The sequence below is a fragment of the Rhinolophus sinicus genome, linkage group LG11 (assembly GCF_036562045.2).
Source record: "Rhinolophus sinicus isolate RSC01 linkage group LG11, ASM3656204v1, whole genome shotgun sequence".
Taxonomy (NCBI): domain Eukaryota; kingdom Metazoa; phylum Chordata; class Mammalia; order Chiroptera; family Rhinolophidae; genus Rhinolophus; species Rhinolophus sinicus.
The window spans coordinates 50,687,854-50,706,573 of NC_133760.1; the positions used below are offsets into that span (position 1 = coordinate 50,687,854).

General features: G+C 54.4%; 1 protein-coding gene across 2 annotated transcripts in view; it reads left to right on the forward strand.

Moving 5' to 3' along the window:
- Positions 1–18,720, forward strand: part of PTPRN2 (protein tyrosine phosphatase receptor type N2) — a 419,388-nt gene that overhangs the window by 323,583 nt on the left and 77,085 nt on the right. The window contains exon 13 of one of the 2 annotated variants that reach the window (XM_074315027.1): positions 13,279–13,491. The exons of the other annotated variant lie outside the window; for it this stretch is intronic. Within the exon in view, the coding sequence (XP_074171128.1) occupies positions 13,279–13,491 (213 nt within the window). The remainder of the gene's footprint in view (positions 1–13,278; positions 13,492–18,720) is intronic. 2 annotated transcript variants of the gene reach the window in all.

Below are 18,720 nucleotides of genomic sequence, written 5' to 3' on the forward strand. Positions count from 1 at the left end.
ATTTTTTTGTTGTTGTTGACATAAAGGAAAACATTTGAACCAATAATTTCACTATTTTTCATTCCTCTCAATTTTAAAGTGAGGGCAACAATTTTACAGCAGGATCTCAAAGTACTTAGCAGAAGAAATGCAGCAAAACTTTATCCTAAAGAATGCCCTCAGTCTGTAACTTGGCCTGTCCTGTGGGCACCTCTGCCAGCGTGCAGGGCGGGGCTGAGGAGTCTAAGTTCAGGCCTGCCCCCCCACTCCCCCCATGGAAAAGGACTGGTCATTAGTGTCTAAAGCTCTTCCAAATAGTGTCCTGGAAAAAATAGCTATTTCTTCACAATTAATGAATTTCAGTTTAGAGTCATCTGTACTGACCCGTGCAAGTCTTCCTTTTGAAGTTCTCTCATGCCAGTCACTAAGTTGCCCTCAGAAGCTGACCAATTAAAACACCTTGCTTTTCAAAATTCAGTAATGTAAAATTTAATTTCTATATAAAATGTTAATTTCTAACGTTAGCGATGCATGAAAATACAACACACACATACCTACATATTCAGAAGGGTTTAATTTCATTTTTATAATTTAAAATCATTTTAAATGGATTTACAAATCAAAAGTATTTTCAATATAATTTATGTGCCATTATTGTAAGTTATTATTTTATTTTTAAAACAAAATTGGTGTAGATTTTCTGAAATCAAGCAAATATCCCAGAAACTGTATTTATCATTTTCTATCTTACCACAGCATTTAAAATTCCTGAAGTAGGTGTTGTTTTGCTTTAAAATAATCATATTTCTCGTGACAGTCTTCTCTATTTTGTATAAAAATACATTTTCTTTGACAATTTAGTACATTGGAAATTCATTCTAATCACTTAAATACGTGATTTATAATAGTTTGGTTTTCCCTAAATTGAAAATGAGATTCATAACACAGAACATTGGGGTTTGCACGTCACAAATGTGAACTGCACGTTTAAAGCAGTGTTAGCAGGATCAGCAAATCATTTTAAACAGTTTATATTATTTAGATATTTCATAGATCTGGGGGAATTTTACATAAGTTAGATTTTTACTCATTAGGCAAAGAATCCTAACTTCTTTATGAATAATATTCTAATTTATCGCGTGGCAATGACCTCTACCAACATGCCTCTGAAAAGCATTTTGCATCATGTTACAAAGTTTTCTCTGAAAATGTCATTGAAATCGTTAACTGAAATTTATTGTTAAATGAAGTCTAAGCTCTCATGACAAAAAAGAAAATCCTAACATCACTATTCATTCATGATATTAGCTGAACCTAGTTTTCCATTATTGTCAAGATGCTTTTGTAAAGTATTTTCAAGAATTAAAAGATAGATCCCATTTTTTCCTGCCCTGGAAATAAGAAAGGATTTTAAAATAAAGGAAAATAGAATGAAAATCTGGTGGGCGACTTTATCAGTTTCTGAAAGGGTCAGCATCCAAAATACAGATATGCTCTTTTGATGACTCTCTGGGCAGTGGATCCACGGTGTAGCTCGCTTGGTGCGGGTGAAACCGCCAGGCTGGCGTCCGGCAAAGCCTTGGGGGAGGGGACGGCGGGAAGGGAGGGAGCAGAAAAAGAGAAGTGCCGACCCCACAAAGCGTCTGCTGTGCGGCAGGCACCGCGGTGTCCTGAGAAAACACACTTCCCCACTCTGACATACCCGCATAAAGAGCTTAAGGCCTGTGGAACTGTTTAACAAGTGACCTAAATAGAACTTAAATTTTGTCACCTCCCTAACCCACCCTTCCTGAAAGTGGTAGAAAAGCAGGAAGGTCATTAAGTTCAGATTAAATCAGGACTGTGGTGCTTTATATGTTGGACGTGAGAAACGCTGGGCATCAACTGACGAACTAGCTCAATAAAGTGTGTGTGTGTGTGTGTGTGTGTGTGTGTGTGTGTGTGTGTGTGTGTCATTTATTCTCTTACTTACCGTGGCATGGCATGTCGTGTTTGTAAGGAAAGCGGACCGGTCTAACTGGGCCTGGGCTGCGCGTCCTGCCCGGGGGCCGCCGCAGGACCCTGGACAACGCAGCCAGGGTCCTCCTCGCGCTGTCGTACAGCCTCGGGGGGTCCCTGCCCCTTGGTGACTACGGGGCTGGCCTCTCCCCGCCCAGCTGAGCAGGGAGCTCACACCTGCTTGTGGGTCCCTGCGATGGCGGCAAGAAAACAAGGGGCTGCGCGCGCCGCGAGCCAGCTGGAAGGTGGCCCCGAGGTCGCATCTTCCGGACCGCACCGGCCTGCAGCGCGCTGGCTCGCCCCTCCCCGGCGCCCCGAGCCTCTGTGCGCGTCGCCGCGAGTTGCGCGCTCGCGCCGGTTCCCTTTCACAGTAGTGCGCCCGGCGGGGCGCTCCCGGAGGAGGCCCCTCACCCCCACCCTGCCCTCCGTGTCCCGCACGCCCCTGCCGGGACCCAGGTGCGTCCTACTGGGGCGCTCGGGCCCACCCGGGAGAGGCGTGGTTGCCGCGGCCGCCAGGCCCGAGTCCGCCTTGCCGGGCCGTGGAAGGCGCTGCTAGATCTCGGTGAAGACACAGCGCCCGCAGATGTCCCGGGGCCTGTAACCCCAGCCGGCGCGCCGGGCAGTGAGGGCCGGCCGCCCGGGTACCCCTACAGCCGGGCGCGAGTCCAGGGTGCGTCCCCCTGCCTGCCCCGCCCTGTGCCTGGCGCGAAGTCCCCAACATCTCGGAGGCTGGCCTGCCCGTCCTGGAGGAGACTTTGCTGTTCTCCGCCCACAGGGTTCTACGACACCCCCAGCCAGGGCTAGGGAGGCGCGGGAACCCCCCACCAAACACCCGCTCAGGCGCGCACGTAGGCGCGCGCACAAGCCGTTGCTATGGAGAAGCTTGTTAACAGCGAGGCTGAGGGCGGCAGGTTCCCTCCTCCTGGCCTCGCTCCCCTCCCTGCCTCCTCTCCCTGCGGTCTTCCCCCCTCGCCCCTCAGGGGCTCCCAGGCCCGGTCCTTCCTCCTCCGCGCCCCCTGCCCATGCGCCCCCTCCCCTCCTCTCTTCTTTCCCTGCCCAGGGCCAGACCAGTGGTTGCCGGAGACTGGTGAGGCCCGAGGAGGGCGGCAGGGAGGGACAGAAACCACTGCCACTCACCACTCGGATCTTTGCCTGAGGAGGTTCCTCGGAGGGTGGCTCCGGGCACGGTGCGGTGCACGGGCCCTGGGGTGGGGGGACAGGGACACTCCCAGGAGGCCCAGCGAGTGGCCTCGCCCGGAGCGGGTTTGCAGGGGGTCTGCAGGCCCTGCCCTGGCGCAGGGCGCAGAGAGCCTCCGCAACTAATCTCCCGGCCCTCTGGTGCGTGGGTCGGGGTGCACCACGGGTGGATGACCCGAGAGAAGCCGCAATGCCCCAGTTTGGCCTTCCCAGGAACTGGGTTTTCCCTCGAGCTTCTCGAAGCCGGTGAAGCGGCGCCCTGGCGCTCTGAGGCGCTGACTCTCTCAGCCCCATAAATACCAAATAAAAGTAGAACTCGGCCTAGGTCTTCGGTCAGAGGAAGCGAGTCCTTCAGACGCTTTTAGACACAGGCGAGCACTTTGCAGGCACTGGACTCACGTCTGTTGCCGGCCCTTCCCTTGAGCCCTGGCCTGGGGTTCTGGACCTGGGTTTCCAGGAGAGAAGCGACAGGGAGGCCCTGGGCGCGGGGCAGGTATGGGGCCGAGGTGGATGGACGGGAGGGAGGGGAGCGGTGCAGGCTCCGCCTGGTCCGGCTGGCGGGGCCATGGGGGTGTTGCCCTGGAGGGGCCCCGAGCGGGCGCCGGGGCTGCCGGCTGTGGGGCGGGAGGCGCGTCGGGTTAGGAGGGGCCGCCCTGCGCCGGGGCCGCTGTCTCCAGCTGTCCAGAGCGCTGGAACAATGGGGAGGCGGTGGGAGAGGGGCACTGGGAGGAGGGCGCCAGGATTTCCAGAAAAGGAGAAACTAAAGAGCCCTTCGCAGACTGTCATCTGCATGTGACAAGATCTCCCCGCTCCTTTCTTTCTTCCCCTTGTTCCTGCAGCTGTAGGCCTAGGAGGGTGCATTGTACACACAGATGTTGGGATTCAGCTCTCCACTCTCCACTGCTCGGCGGGGGCGCGGCGCACAAGGGGTGCCCCAACCTACGGCTGCGACGGCGGTCCAGGGCTTGGGGAGGGAGCGTGTGGGGGAAAGGGCCAGGGGGGAGCGACTAAGAGGCGAAGAGACCGCGGAGACCAAAGGGCCCAGATGGCCTGATCGCCCCCAGACCCCTGCCTGCCTGACTCACGCAGAGGGTCAGGGAGCTCGGGAAAGTGCGCGCGACTGAGAGCGCAGCCCTGTGACCCGCTCTGCTCCACCACCTGCAGAGCGGTGGTCCAGGCCAGGCCTTTGACTTGAGGAGGCGAGGATGGAGCTCGACTCCTCGGCCTTCACGGCCGCCTCAGTCCGGCACCTTGGGCTGCAGCCTGCAGTTCGCCTGGACCAAATGATGGCAAAGTTCTCACTAGTTCCCGTAGGGTAGGCACTTTGTGCGTGGATTGGAGACCTGGAAACTCGAGCGGGATTCGCGGAAGGTGGGGGAGGGGGCATCTACTCGCTGCTTCAATTTGGAAAGGGAGCACAAGGCCACACTGCGAAGGTGGAAAACCTGACTCCAAAGGGCGGTTTGCTGCGCGCTCTCCAGCAGAGTCGCGACGCCCCCACCCCTTCCATGGTGGAGGTCAGAGCAGGGCCACGCGGGGTGACGTCTGTTGCTGAGTCCCCTCTCCCGCCAGTGCCACCCTGAACCTGCCCAGTGTGAAGTGCGACTCGAACGAGGAAAGGGAGAAAGGCTGGAAAGAAAGACAAGGCGAAGGCCGGGCTGCCGCGCTGTACAAATGACTGACACAACCGATGTCCATTCATAGTCTCGGGCGGGAGAGGGTGTACCGAGAGCCACGGCCCCTTAGCCAATTGCTGTCAGCAACATGTGGGGGGGGGTGCATCGCTATAGCAACCGGTGGCTGGGCCGCGAGCCGCGCGGCCGCCGGCCGGGTGCGCGCGGGCCCGATATAAGGCGGGGCGCGGCGGCGGCGCTGGATGGAGCTACGCGCGCGTCCGGTGGCCCTGCGGGGACCGTCCCGCGCCCAGCCCCGCGTTGGTCCTCACCGAGCCCAAGCCCTGCACTCCTCGCACCGAGGCCAGGCCGGGGTGGAGCGCGCAGAGGTACCAGCCGCGCAGAGCTGCGGGCGCCCACGGGCTCGCAGCGGTACCTCTGCCGCTGCCGGAGCCTCGGCTCACGGCACCTTTGTCTCCGCCGACCGCCTCAGAAGTTTGTGGTCAGAAACCGGATGGCCCCGTTTATCTGTGGTTCCGGCACAGGGAAAGGGCTGGCCGTGGTGATGGCGCCGCCGCCCGCGGCCACCGCACCCCGAGGCCGCTTGGCCCAATGCACGCCCCCCCCTCCTCCGGCTTGGGCGCCCAGCTCTGGTCCGGCTGCAGGTAACCAGGGGCGCCCGGCCCGGGTGCGGGCACTGGTGGGCTGCAGAAGGGAGAGGGGATCGGGTGAGGGTGAGAGGGAGGGGGCAGAGGGGACCCACCGAGGGGATCGCCAGGCGCGTAGGTGGCAGGGCGCAGAACCAGAGCTTGGGAAGGTGGAGGGTGCGCATGGGGCTGGGGGCACTTGGATGGGCGTCGGAGAGCCCGTCCGGAGGCTCACTCTGACTCGCAGCGTGACTCCTGTCAATAACGGGCTGGCGAGGAAGGTCTGCCTCTGAGGTCATCCCCCTAGTGTGTCTGCGGTGGCCACCCCAGGGTGATCCCATTGGTGGCAGCTCTTACTGGGCTCAGAGATTGAGAGGGGTGGCAGCTGGCCCAGCCCCCAGCGCCCAGGAGACCCTCCGGACCAGGCTGAGGAGGCTCCCTCTGGGGCCTCTCCTGGAGCGTTCTTCTCTCTCCCTGTCGTGTAGCCACTCGGGCACCTCAGGCCGTAAAGAGACGGGGGTGGGGGGCACTCAGGTGGGGACGGACTCAGGGAAAAGGAGAAGGGACAGGGATGAGCTGCCGGGGTGGAGAGGAGCCTACGCGGAGGTATTTCCCTCCCAGCCCATTTTGGGGCGCTCTTCGCCTTCCTAACTCAGGCCCAGGAGCGCGCGCCTTGTGCCGTCGGGGTGTCCCAGTTAGAGGACACTGGATGGGCGCCCAGAGAGGAGCGTACGAGGGTGGGGCCTTCAGTGAGAGTATGGGGTCCTCTGAGCCCCCAGTCGGCTGGAGTAACGCCTTGGAGCGGCCCCCTCTCCTCCCCCAAAGGGAACCTGCGCTTTTCCCCACCTCCCACCCCCCAACTCATGTGGCGGCTGAGTGCTTGCCAAACAGAGAAACTTCTGGCGCGGAGCCGTTTGAAGGAAGGACTTCATTCCCTTCCTGCGGGGACTACCTGTGTGGTTCTAACTGTGGCCTGCTTAGAGGTTTTAGAGAAGCCTCGCTCGAGGCAGTCGGGCGGACCCCCAAATTAGGGTTGAAACCTCAGCATAATCGGCTTTTGGAGTGGAAGACAGTCTCCCTCCCTTCTGTGTCATCAGTGCACTCCGCTCGTGCGCTCCAGGTTGGACGGCCAGGACGCGGGGGTGTCTCTGTCACCGCCGTCAGTGCCCACTCACCGCCATCCACACACCCAAAGGGCAGCGGAGAGCCCCCACGCAGAGCGAAGCACGGGGTTCCTGCCTGGGCCCCGCCATCCCTGGCCTTTCCCCCAGCCCCTCCCTCTGCACGTCCTCCTGCTTGGGTTCCAGTTGCTGAGATAAGTCCGCAGACCGCGGTCCCTGCGCGGCCAAAGGAACCTCCCCACATGGGGTCAAGGGCTCAGGGTGTCCCAGTGGCCTTCGCCAAGCCAGCCAAGTGTGAGGCAGTGAAGGCTTGTGTGCAGCGGCCTTTTTCCCACACAGGAGGAAATGCCCCTCAGCCTACTGCACCCCACTGGGCTCCTGAGAAGTGCTGGCCAGGATGGGGTAGGGCAGCTCCCAGGGACTTGGGGGAACGCGGGCGTCGCCAGGACATTGATCCGTGCCCGGGGCAGAAAGGCTTTGTGGCAGGGAAGGCCGGGCTGCAGCATTGTCCCCTCCGGGATGGGGGCCGGGAGCCTCAGGACGCCTCTGTGCTGCGAACGCCGGCGGCTCCCAGGAACCCTCGACCTTTTGTGCCTGGCGCCGAGGTTGATCTCTCCGACCGCTGAGGGATCTTGTAAATAAGTCTGGGGCTGGACTGGGTGGCGCGGAGAGGAAGCCAGCGGCCTGGCGGCGGGTTGGGGGGGGGGGGCGCAAAACAGGTGGGCGCTCCCGAGGCCCGTGCTCCCAGGGGCGCCTGCGGGTCCCGACCTGCGTTGTGCGAGCCTTTAGGAGCGGCCTTTTTTTGCTCCGCGAGGACTCGCAGCGCAAACCCTAGTCCCAGGGAGGGCTTGGCTGCTGCGGGAAAACTCCTTCATGACCAAGGCGACGTCTAGGAAACCCCTGAGGGGGAGGCGCGGTGTGCCCAGTCAGCAGGCCTCGGGGCCAAGGTGATGCCAAAATGCGGTCAGGACTGGCCCCGAGCGCACTGGCCCAGCACGCATTTGGGTGCAAGAGAAAGGACGGCAGTGGATCCGGAGGCCGGCGGGGCGGGCCTTTTCCAGGCGTCCCTTCCCGGCGGCTCCCAGCTGGTCGCTCTCTATTCTCCCCAAGACAAATTGCTGTTTCTCAAGCTCTACTGAAAATTAGTTCACACGAGGGTGTTTTCATCCCCCTTTAAACGAAGATATACATCTTCCCAGATGCCTTAAAACAGAGAATTTCTCCAAAAGGGGTGTTTCTAGGGGTGCTTAACGATGGCGAATAGGCAATTGACCACCTTTTGTATATTTACTTTTATGCCTTTGCCTGAAAAACTCAACAAATAGCCTACTTTAAACCGGTGTATCCCCGCCTGTTTTCATTAAAGTGTATATTTAAGAAGAATTATTCCTTGGAGGTTCTTTTCTTTTGCCCATATAGGCTTTTTTTTACTACTTGAATGGCAGATTTGCAAGTACAATTTCATCTGCACAGAGGACAATAGCTTTCACTGGCACAAAGGGTCTCTCCCACCCCGAATTCAGACCGAGGTGCCTCTTGCTCTGATAATAGATTCTGGGAAGATTTTGTAATGCAGAGAATTAATACACGATTATTTCCGCCTGACTTCTCTCATTTATTAGAATTCTGTGGCGAATCCCAAATTAAAAATAGTTCACTTCACAGCTTTAAAAAATACTTTTAAAATATTTTTAGACACCCCCTCCCATATTTTTAAGTTGGTCATTCCCAAGCCCTGATAACTGTTTAGAATTTTGATTGGCTTTAAAGTGGTAGTTACTGTATTTTAGTAAATATATTTTAGTAAATTTAGCATGAAATTTCCAAATGATTCTAAGATGACTCATCTGGGAAACCAAAGACAGACTTGTTGTAGCAACTCATTAGCAGTCTCTAAAACTAATTTCAAAATTTTACAGGGAAAATGGGCTTTCCAGTTATAGAAACGCAGGAAGTGCAGAGGGACAGAGAATGAGGCTGGATTTGCACATCAGAATTCTTAGAAACGTCACACACCGAAGATATTAGAAGTTTAATATGAATGAAATTGAATACCTGTGCCCATGAGTTTTTTGGTACAAGTGTGTTTTAACATTGACGTCAGTTTTCGTCAGTTTCTTCCACAGTGAATTGGCGTTAACTGGTTACAAGCTAGAGCCTTGGGAAAACGCTACATTTTGTTACCTGTCAACAAATATTTGTTCACTATGAAGTGTCCTATTTGTGTGGCTGCTTTAGTTCTCTCCATCATGTTTGGGTACAGGATGTTCTTTTTTCTGTCTTCTTTTAAGCTTATAACATGGGTAGCTAAAAAAAAAACTTTTTTGAAGCTATTTTGCCATAAATGGCTCAGAAGATAACGGCAAGGGAAGCCTGTGCACCTTCACTTATAAGCACAGATCAAAAGATACAGTTTAAACAGGTCAGGGCAGTATCTGGAGATTCTAATTTCTAAGAGCAGTTCCACAAATTGTCTCTGTGGTCACACATTTATTTCAAATCACAGCTTTTGCAATACTTTATATTCTAAATTCACTGAGCTGCAGGCGGAGATGGCCGGGTGGGAGCGGAAGCAGCATGTTACTTCGGTCTACTCTCAAGATACAGCTAACCTGCTCTAAAGTTGACTTAATTATTGCTGATTCTTTTAAAAACCGTACTTCTCCTGCATCTGAAAACTTAGCATTAAGTGCTTGTCTGTGTGTCTCCTACAACCTGGGGTGTGCAGACACCCCCGCTCCCCAGGCACCAGCTTCTTCCTCCCCACGCCCCTGCTCTCTGCTCCCAGTGAAGTGAGCTGCCACTACACAGAGGAGGTGTTCCACTTTTAAAGGACGCCTGGCTGTAAATGTCAGTCATAAATATTTCAACATTGTTTTCTTTCAATTTCAAATCAAGACTGACGAGATGCCTCTAATTAGTCGTGGGCACTCTGCAGGGCTCAGCGCAGGACAAGATTTCAGGGAAGTACCTTAGTTCAAGTGGCTCGGGCTTGGGGAGCAGGGACCCAGCAGGGGGGTGGCTGAGCCTCCCCCCCCCCCCAGTCACACCTGGGGCGGGATAGTGGCTCAGACTCACATTTAAGCGTCTTTCTCTTAAAGCTCCTGGTTAGTAGGGGTTTGGAGTTTATTTTTAACTCCACAAAAAGGAAGGAAATAAAATAATGGTAGATATTTAAACTCAGTCACTATGCCAAGGAGTGGAATTCATTCTCTGTGATTTAGTTAAAAGAATTTCTGTATATTATTGTTCCTTCCGGGATTCTTTTTTTATAAAGGACGGTGCAGCTCATAGTGGCCCATGCAGGCACCGCTCTCTAAGCAACTGAGCTAACCGGCCACCCCGTTTCTGGGATTCTTAGGACCTGACTTGGAGTCAACAGTTTTTTCTCCCTCCTTGACCCCCATGCAGCACTAGGAGGATGTGGGAACCACTGGGGGACCCCAGGGGTGACTTTTGGGGTTCCAGCTGAGGTGTCTTAAGAGTCAGCCCAGCAAGACAGAGCTGTCCAACTCCGTGGGTCCCTCTGTCCAGCGTTAGCCTTCCCCTCTGGGCAGGCAGACCCCTCCTGTCCCTCACCCCAGCACTGCCCAGTGTCACCAACCAGGCCCAGGTGCCTACACCTCCTGCCTGGAGCGCAGACGTCCGCCATCTCCAGCCTCACCGACCTTTCCCCTGGCCGCAGGAAGGGGCTCTTGGGTTAGGGGGGGCTGTGGGAAGTAAATCTGGGGCAGCTCCCACCCAGCCTGGGGACACTGTCACCCCTTCTCTGAGGGGACAGCTCAGGCCCAGGCAGTGGGGAGCCGGGAAAGACCCTAGAATGAGACTCTACGGGTATGGGATCCAGTTCTTCCCCCCCACACACCCCTTCTCTTTTCCAGGAGCAACTGGGATAGGGGGGCAGCTGGAGGGGGAGGGGCAGTCAGGGCCCAGGCTGGGGACACCTGAGCTCTTCCGGAGTCACTCTCCTTGACATTTTTCTTTGACCATTGAGTAAATTCCAAGCGCACCAGTGAGAGGCTCCGGGCAGGCCAGGTTCCACTCCTTCCACGGGCCCAGCGCATCTCGGGTCACTGTGAGTGTCGGTTTCTGGCGACAAGGGCAGAGCCAACCTCGGTGTCGTCGCTCGGGCAGCCCTGACTCCGGGAGAAAAGCTTCGGTGCGGCCTCCGTAGAGCGCCTGTACCGGAGTATCTCCTGTCGCTGCTGGCCTGGGCGGGTTAACGCAGAGGCAGTGTCACTGGCCTCCTCCTCGTGGCTGCTGTGCGTTCCTAGCCTCACACCTGAAACCGAGTTGTATTTGTGCCCCTTAACGGTGAGCCGGTGGCTGCCCCGTGCCCTCAGCCCCGAGTGGGGCCAGACTCCCAGCCTTCATCCACCCCCCACCCCGCGCGCGCGACCTCAACACACTGAGACACTGTGCGTCCTCTCCGACCCAAGCTGGTAACCGCGCGTGCGCCTCACGTCGCAGGGCAGGACGGTTCTGGAAGTCCTTTTCCCAGAAGCAGCCAACCACGTGGCGCACGGGGTCCTCCGGACGCCTGGGCAAGACCCCTGGATTGGCGAACAGGTCTGCCCAGCCACCTGCACCTGGGTGGGGTGGGGGCGCAGTGCTGGCCGGGCGGGCCAGGCAGGGACGCCCCCTCCGGGGCCGCGACGTCTCCTTTGTTGTCCTACTCGGTCTGCAGGGCTCCACGGTCCCGCTGGGGCTCCAGCAGCAGGGGAGGGGCGCGGGGAGAGGGGCGCGGGCCGTGCTCCTGGAAACTCCCTCACCCAGGTGTCATTCGGGCCTCCCTCCCGGAAGGAAGCGGGCTATTGGGGCTGCGGGTGCGAGCGCGACCGGCCTGGCCCGGAGCCTTACTGGCGCCCTCGGGGAGCGTCCAGGCCGGTCCGTCTTTTCTCCCTGCCCCACGCTCTGCGGCTCCATGGCGCCGGCCGGCCCGGGAGAGAGCAGCGCGCTCCCTTGAACCGGCCTACGCCGTCGGATGGGCATGACCCCCAGAGCCCGGACCCCAGAGCCGGGCGGGAGGCTTCCGGGCTTCGAGTTGGGTCCCTCCAGTTATTTGTGTGGTTTTGGCTCCCGCCTCGCAAAGCGGGGAAGCGGCTGGGAGGGAGCGGGGCGATGGGGAGGGGAGCGCAGGCTGCCTTTGGGGTGGGTCCCGAGCGCCTCCTGGGAGCGGCTGTGTGGCCCGAGGGGAGGGGCGGGGATGGGGAGTGGTCTCCCGCGCTTCGTCCCAGCCGAGGCGACAGCCGACGGCCGGGGGACCGCCACCCAGGCCTGGCCCTGCGCACGCCCCCCTCCGGCCCTCCTCCTCCCGCCCCGCCCCTCCCCTCCCCTCCCCTCCCCTCCCCGCGCCGCCCCTCCCCGCGCCGCCCCTGCCACCCCCTCCCCTCCCCTCCCCGCGCCGCCCCCGCCCCTCCCGGCGCCGCCAGGAATCTCGTGGTCCTCCCGGCCGCTCATCCAGGCAGGAAAATCGGGCTCTTTTCTCATTTACCCCGCGTTTGCATTAACTCAGCCCCGGCACCGGCTAAGCCGCAGCACCGACGGCACAAGGAGGCTAATTAATGACCAGCTTTTCCCGTCAAGACCGGCGATAATTGCTTTGGTGGCCTTTATGATTCCACGATAAACACGGCCCGGCCTGACACAGGAGGCCCCGTGTACACGCGGAGACGGAGGAAACGAAGGGCTGGGAGTCTGAATGCGGGCAGAAAATTACTAATAGGACGGCGGTGATGAACAGGCCGGCCGGGCATTCATGGGGAAAATCCATTTTGTTACCACGTGAAATGAGGCGCTGGAAAGGAGTTGGCTAATTGTTCTCGTGGCGCAGCCGGGTCGCCCGGGCCCCGGAGGCGCGGCGTGCGGCGTCCCCTGCATCCCCCTGGGCGCTTTCATTGTTGCTAATATACCCACAACGAGGCTACCGAGGCGTGCGCCAGGCCCCGCTTCGCGCGTGGACTAGTGAAACGCACCAGAAGGACCCACACAGCCCGAAACGAGGGTCTGATGGCGATCGGCCCCCTTACTTTTTACATCCCAGCCGAGAGGTGAGCTCCTGGACCAGCTGTTCCCAACGTCCTGGGTCCTTCCAAGGAAAACGCTGAGGTGCGTGGACGCTCCAGTGGAGAGAGCCCAACTCGGTGGGGGTGACCCCAGTGAAGGCAGCTTGGAAGAACCGCAGGAGTTCCAGGATGGCGACTGCCCTGCAGCCTTTCCAGAATATTCATGACACAGACCAGACCCTGCTCCATAGCTGGGAAGACTTCCTTCACTTCTGCTGCTCTTTTAACCTCGGCAGTTTCTGGGCCCCACCATCTCGGCCTTCCCCCCACACACATTTGTGATGCCCCCTGGGGGTAAACTGCTGTATTTCCCTCCTCCTACCTCTTTAAAAGACGCGATGGACGCTTTATTTTACTTAAGGCAGCAAATTAGCTGCCACATACTAACTATTCTCAAGTTTTAAAAATGGCCAACATTAGGGAACGAAAAGTGATGCCTCTGACTTTCCCCTGGAAAACACTGCATTCTGTAGGGGGCTGTTTGAAATCCCTCCTCCGTGGTTTGAGGGGTGCTGTTGGGAAGGCCGCCTGCTGTGGTGATGCCAACAGCCTGTCTGCTGTGCTGAGCTGAGCTGTCCAGTGAAGGGTGCATCTGGAGAGGGTGGTTGGAGGACTCGGGTCTGCAAACACTAACAGGCCCCTCTCTCCTGTCCCGCAGAAAAGCAAACTGCAGCCCCTGCCTCAGCAGGCAGAGCCAGAGGACTCCACCAAGTTCATCGTGCTCACCTTGACCTCCATCGCCGCCATGGCGGGCGTCCTGCTGGCTTCCGGGCTCATCTACTGCCTGCGGCACAGCAATCACTACCGCCTCAAGGAGAAGCTGTCAGGACTAGGGGGCGACCTGGGCCCAGATGCCACTGCGGCCTACCAGGTAAAAAGAGACTTTCTGATTCCTCAGTTCACCAGATTATTTAGCTCATCCGGCCCCTCCCACATGCCCAGCACTTGGCCATTTATTCCTAGTGTGAGTCCCTTGAGGATGATGCCGTGAAACTGGTCGGTAGCGTGCACGTAAATACTTTCCACCACAGTTGACTGCTCTATATTAACCTTATGCTGTTCTTGGATGGTCTCGTGTTAGCTATGAAAGCGGGTTGCTCGTTGGAAACATGGAAAAAGTACAATACATGAATTATCACTATCTGTTACCTTTCTTAGTTTGGCAACTATTAATGAACAAGGCCAGAGTGGCAAGTCACACTCTGGTTGTGTAGATGTGTGACGATGTCCCGTACGTCGTCAGCTTCCTTGGGTCGACTCTGAGAGGTCCTTTGACCTAATCTGTTGCCACCCGCTACTATGATTTGCATAAAGTGAGCTCTGATGCTGAAAATGGAAAGTAAATGAAGCCGTCTCCATGGGAACAGTGGTGACCACCGTGTGCTGTGATACAGAAACGCACAGGCACCAATGAGAAGGTGAAATGGGCAGGTCCAGACCAAACAGGACACAAAAATGGCACCAACATTCTGGAAGTTCTGTAGCAATCGTGTCCGTATTTAATCGTGTCCTGTGATGAAATAGACTCTCACTGAACAGCAGTGCAAACTGACCACAGGCAAGTTTGGGCATCTGACTTCTTCTAACATGAAATATCACTGAACTCCATGTCTATTTTCCCACTTCGAAGGCAAAATAATTTACTTAATCGAGTTTAATCGAGATATGTTTGTAGGAGATTTTCTTCCATTGGACTAGATGCTTGTCTCCAGTCACTTGATGATGACGTGTAATGCATCTTGTACACAACACGTCATGTTTTACCATCACCCGTAAGGTTAGATATTATTATTCTGTCATCAGAGTTCTACCGAGGGGTGGGGGGTTCTCAAGCTCTTTCTAGAAGATGCCCCCAATCGTCCTGCATGGCGCCCTCCCCGGAGCTGCCCTGACCCCATGCCACAAAGGGAGGCATGAATTTATAAAACCTCTGTGTTTAAAAGAGACCAGGAGATAGCTTTTGTTCCCGTTTCAAAACCCGTGGTACTGTCTTTGAGTGGAGAAAACCTCTAGTTTTCTGGGGGAGGTCACCTGCCTGGTCAGTGTGATCTTTTTCTTACAAAGAAATGGCAACTTCAGATGTGTGGAACGTGGCATTTCGGCCATTGCACGTGGCTTTACTTCAAAGCAAAAGCAAAATCACGTTTGAAGAAGAAGCCTGGGAAAAAAATGTCACATAAACTAGTAAGAAGTTACCCAGAAATTCTATTGAGTGAGACCGTCAGTGTAGGAGGCTGGGTCCTCTGGGCCAGGTCTGTGTCAGGACATAAATAAATGATCACGCCAGTTCTCTTCCGTGTGCAAGAGACAGGAGATCATACGGGGCTAGATTTTAGAAAGCATGGCACCCTTTGATACTCTTTGAAATTCAAATATAAAATATTGATAGAATGGAAAGATTGGACTTGCACGCTGACAGGACTAATTTTGACAAAAATGCAGGTTGAAAATGCATACTGAGAACTGAGTTTGTGATAATTAACAGAAAGAAAAGTGTTCCCAGTGACAGCTCTAATTAATAGTATCTGTAATTAAAATCATGCCCTTCTAGCAGGAAAATTGTTTGAATTTCTCGGAGTGACCTTTTTGCTGTTCCTCCTGGGGGCGTGGTGGTTAAGTTGATATTGATTTTATAATGAGCTCTGGTTTGTTTAATAAGAATCTGTAATCCAGACAATAAATGAAATGTGTGCTTTTCTTCAATCCAGGTTAATACAAAGGGAAGAAAAAAAAAACCTTTTCCTTTAAAAATATGATCTAGGAAATTTTGGAAATGAAATTATTGTAAAGATTCATTCTCTGTCAGGCTTAGTTTTGAAATCAGCACAAAATATGGCTCAGTGACTGCTTTAGCTAAGGGTGGAGGTTTGCCCATCTTAGTGGCCCACTTACTGGGGAGGAAAAGCTGGTCCTGGGCTCTTGTGCTAGTTTGATTAGTTTTTAGCAAAGCAGGATCAGCAAATGGGGTAGGGTTTCATGGTTTTTAGCTCTGAATTCAGCTGCATCGTGTGTGAAGGACTCATGAAAGACACAGTTGACCCCTGAACACCACAGGCTGCCCCCCAGTGCCGAGTTATGAGACGGCTGCCCTTACCTCACTGGCATTATAGGGTTACCAAGCTGCAGACGCTCAGTGGTTTGAACATAAGTCAGGCATCAAAGCAGCAGGCTACTTTGCCTGAAGTTGTTTTAGGTTTGCAATATTTTTTAAAGCTTTTCGGACACGTTCTGAAACTTGAAGGGGGTCTCAGAAGCAGCTACAGAAAACCCACAGGGGCCGTGGGTCCACTGATGAGCTAAGACCCACTTTAATTACAACATAAATACCTTCTGTTTGTAACAACAGCTGACCCTGAACAACGTGGGTTTGAACTGCACGGGTCCACTTCTGCACAGATCAGTAAATACACCGGCGGACCCCCGCGTCCCCAGGTCTGAAATCTGCAGATTCAATCAACCACAGGAGGAAAACAGTAGTTTTGATCTGCGGCTGGGAGTCCATGGGTACGGAGGGCCGACTGTGCGTCATTCTCTGCCATTTTATGGAGGGAACAGGAGCATGCTCGGATTTGGGTGTCCGAGGGGGTCCTGGAACCAATCCCCTGTGGATACCAAGGGATGACTGTTACGTCTGGGGAGTCACGAGGTACACGTGGGTTTTCAGCTACTCAGGGTGCGGTGGGGTCCATGCCCGGACCCCTGCGTTATTCAGGGTCAGCCAGACTTTGCACTATTGGATTCTAGTGCAGATATGTTAAAACACTTTTCCTTTTCTTCCTCAAACTAGAACTATTTCCTAGACAGGGTCAGCATTTTAAAGCTGTGTGTGTGTCTGTGTGTGTGTGTGATATATCTAATTTTTTTCTTTACCTGCTGGAAAATCAACTTTCTCAATAGACTCACAAAGATGTCACCAGATAACCTATCGAAGTTTAATTTGCTCGCACTTGAAAGAATTGGATGTATTAACTTTTAAAATAGATGAAATCCGTTTTTAAAGGTCATTTTTAATGGAATAGTGCCACCAAGTTTTTTCCCATTGTTTTAGTAAATGTTTTTTTTTCTTCTAAATATATAAAACAATATGGTATTTGGATTAAATTTGTACTTCATTATCTAAAAAGCTAATTTCTTTATTTTCATTCTTTTTTCCCCATATTGTCATGTCGTTTTATATATGTGTATATACAGTGGACCCTTGAGTACAAAGGAATCCCAGCCTCCCTTGCAGACAGAAATCTGAGTCTAACCTTGGACTTCCCCAAACCTTTCCGAGCCTCCTGCTGACCGGGAAGTCTTACCCATAACAGAAACCGTCTGTTAACACTGATTTTGTATGTTTTATGTATTGTATATCGTATGCTCACAATAAAGTTAGCTAGAGGAAAGAAAATGTCAGGAAGAAAGTCATAAGGAAGAGAAAATACACTTGCAGTCTTTACAGAAAAAAACCCGTGTGGAGTGGACCCGCGCAATGTTGTCCGAGGGTCCGCTGCACATGTGTGACACGTCTGCACACTTGCACACCACACTCACTAAGGATAATTCCAAAGAACGGTGGCGTTTGGGTGCCCGTTTACACTGAGCGTTTGTCATGTCGCTGTCCTGCTTCTGTGGGAGCTGATGGGGTGAAGCTGCTGAAACAAGTTCTTAGGGGGTCAGACATTCTCCTTTTTCTCTCTGAGCCGCTTTGAATGTTGCATCCATTTCTTTGAGGCTTTGATCACCTTGGAGCGGCCAGTTTCGGATTCTGCCAGCCCACTCTCCCCTCCCCACGCGGGCACAGACGCCTGTGCAGTGTTCAGCCGGTTCTCTTTGGATGGTTTGTTTCACAATAGCCAGCATGTCTGCTTGTTCCCTGGAAGCCTGGGGAACCGGCCCCCAAGGAAAGCACGGGACAGGATGGCCATAGACAGCTACTCAGTGCTCATGCCATCAGAGCGGTCACTAGTGCAGTGGCAGCGTGCGTGGGGACGGCTCCTGGCTCAGGCCGACTGATGCACCTGTGAGCTCGGACGGGCCCTGATGTCTCAGTGATGAGGACGGGCTGGCCTCTCCACTCCAGGACATGTCACAAGCTGGCTAATTCTCGGGGGACCCTGATTAAGGGACCCTTCTTTTTCTAGGTGCGTTGGTGTAACCTCTAGTAGAAATGGCGAGAGGGGAGGATGTGCCCAATTTAGGTAGAAAACTGCCGCGTGTCCTGAGCTCTAAGGTAAAGAACTAAAGTAGCCTATCCCACTACTCATCTGGCTTTGTGTCTAAACTTTCAGGTCAAAATAATTTTTTTTGCAAATACCTGATAAGCAAAACCTATCCTTCAGAAATGGAAGGGCGCCCTAAAATGATGTGAAAACATTTCGTTTTACTACAGGCTGGGGAAGAACTGAGTCTCTCGTTTTTGCCTTTGCAGCAGTAGCTGATGGTAGCAGGGTCTGTAGGCAGAATTCTCTTGAAACTTTCCAACACTGATGTGCTTTTGCAAGTGTGTGTGTTGGCTCAGTGACATCGAAGCCAGGCTCCTGAGGGTGAGGCCAGTGGTCGTGCTGTGCTCCGCGAACCCCTGGACGGCACTGTAAATTAAGTATGTGCCTAGTGGGCCCAGTGACGTGCTTCTCGGGGCTGCCGTGTGACAGCCTGTGGGCCACCTGCAGACTTGCCATGATGGAGGGGTGGAGAATGCACGCGTCCTGGTGTGTGAAGGGCCGGTGTGTCTGCGTGCGGTCAGCAGCGTGGTCAGTGTCAGGTCAGGGCCAGCAGTTTCCCTCTGCTCGTTGCCAGCCCACTCCGAGTCTGGATATGTTTCTGGTAGGCGTGAATTTGTAGTGCGTTCTTCTCATAAATCTTAATTTTTCAAATATGCACTTTCTAAAACCAGTGTGAAGGCCATTCTCTGTCTTCCATGCTACGTGTTTCCTCCCAAATAGCCACTGGGGAGTCTGGAACAATTGGCAATGTCTAAACACAGTACAGAACATGCTGGCCGTCCAGCAGAGACTCCAACTGCCTTGACCAGGTTTAATTAGGAGCAAAGGGCTGCACCGAGCTGTTTGGAGAACGGAAGGTGGGACCCGCCCAGCGAGGAGGGTAGACCTAGAGC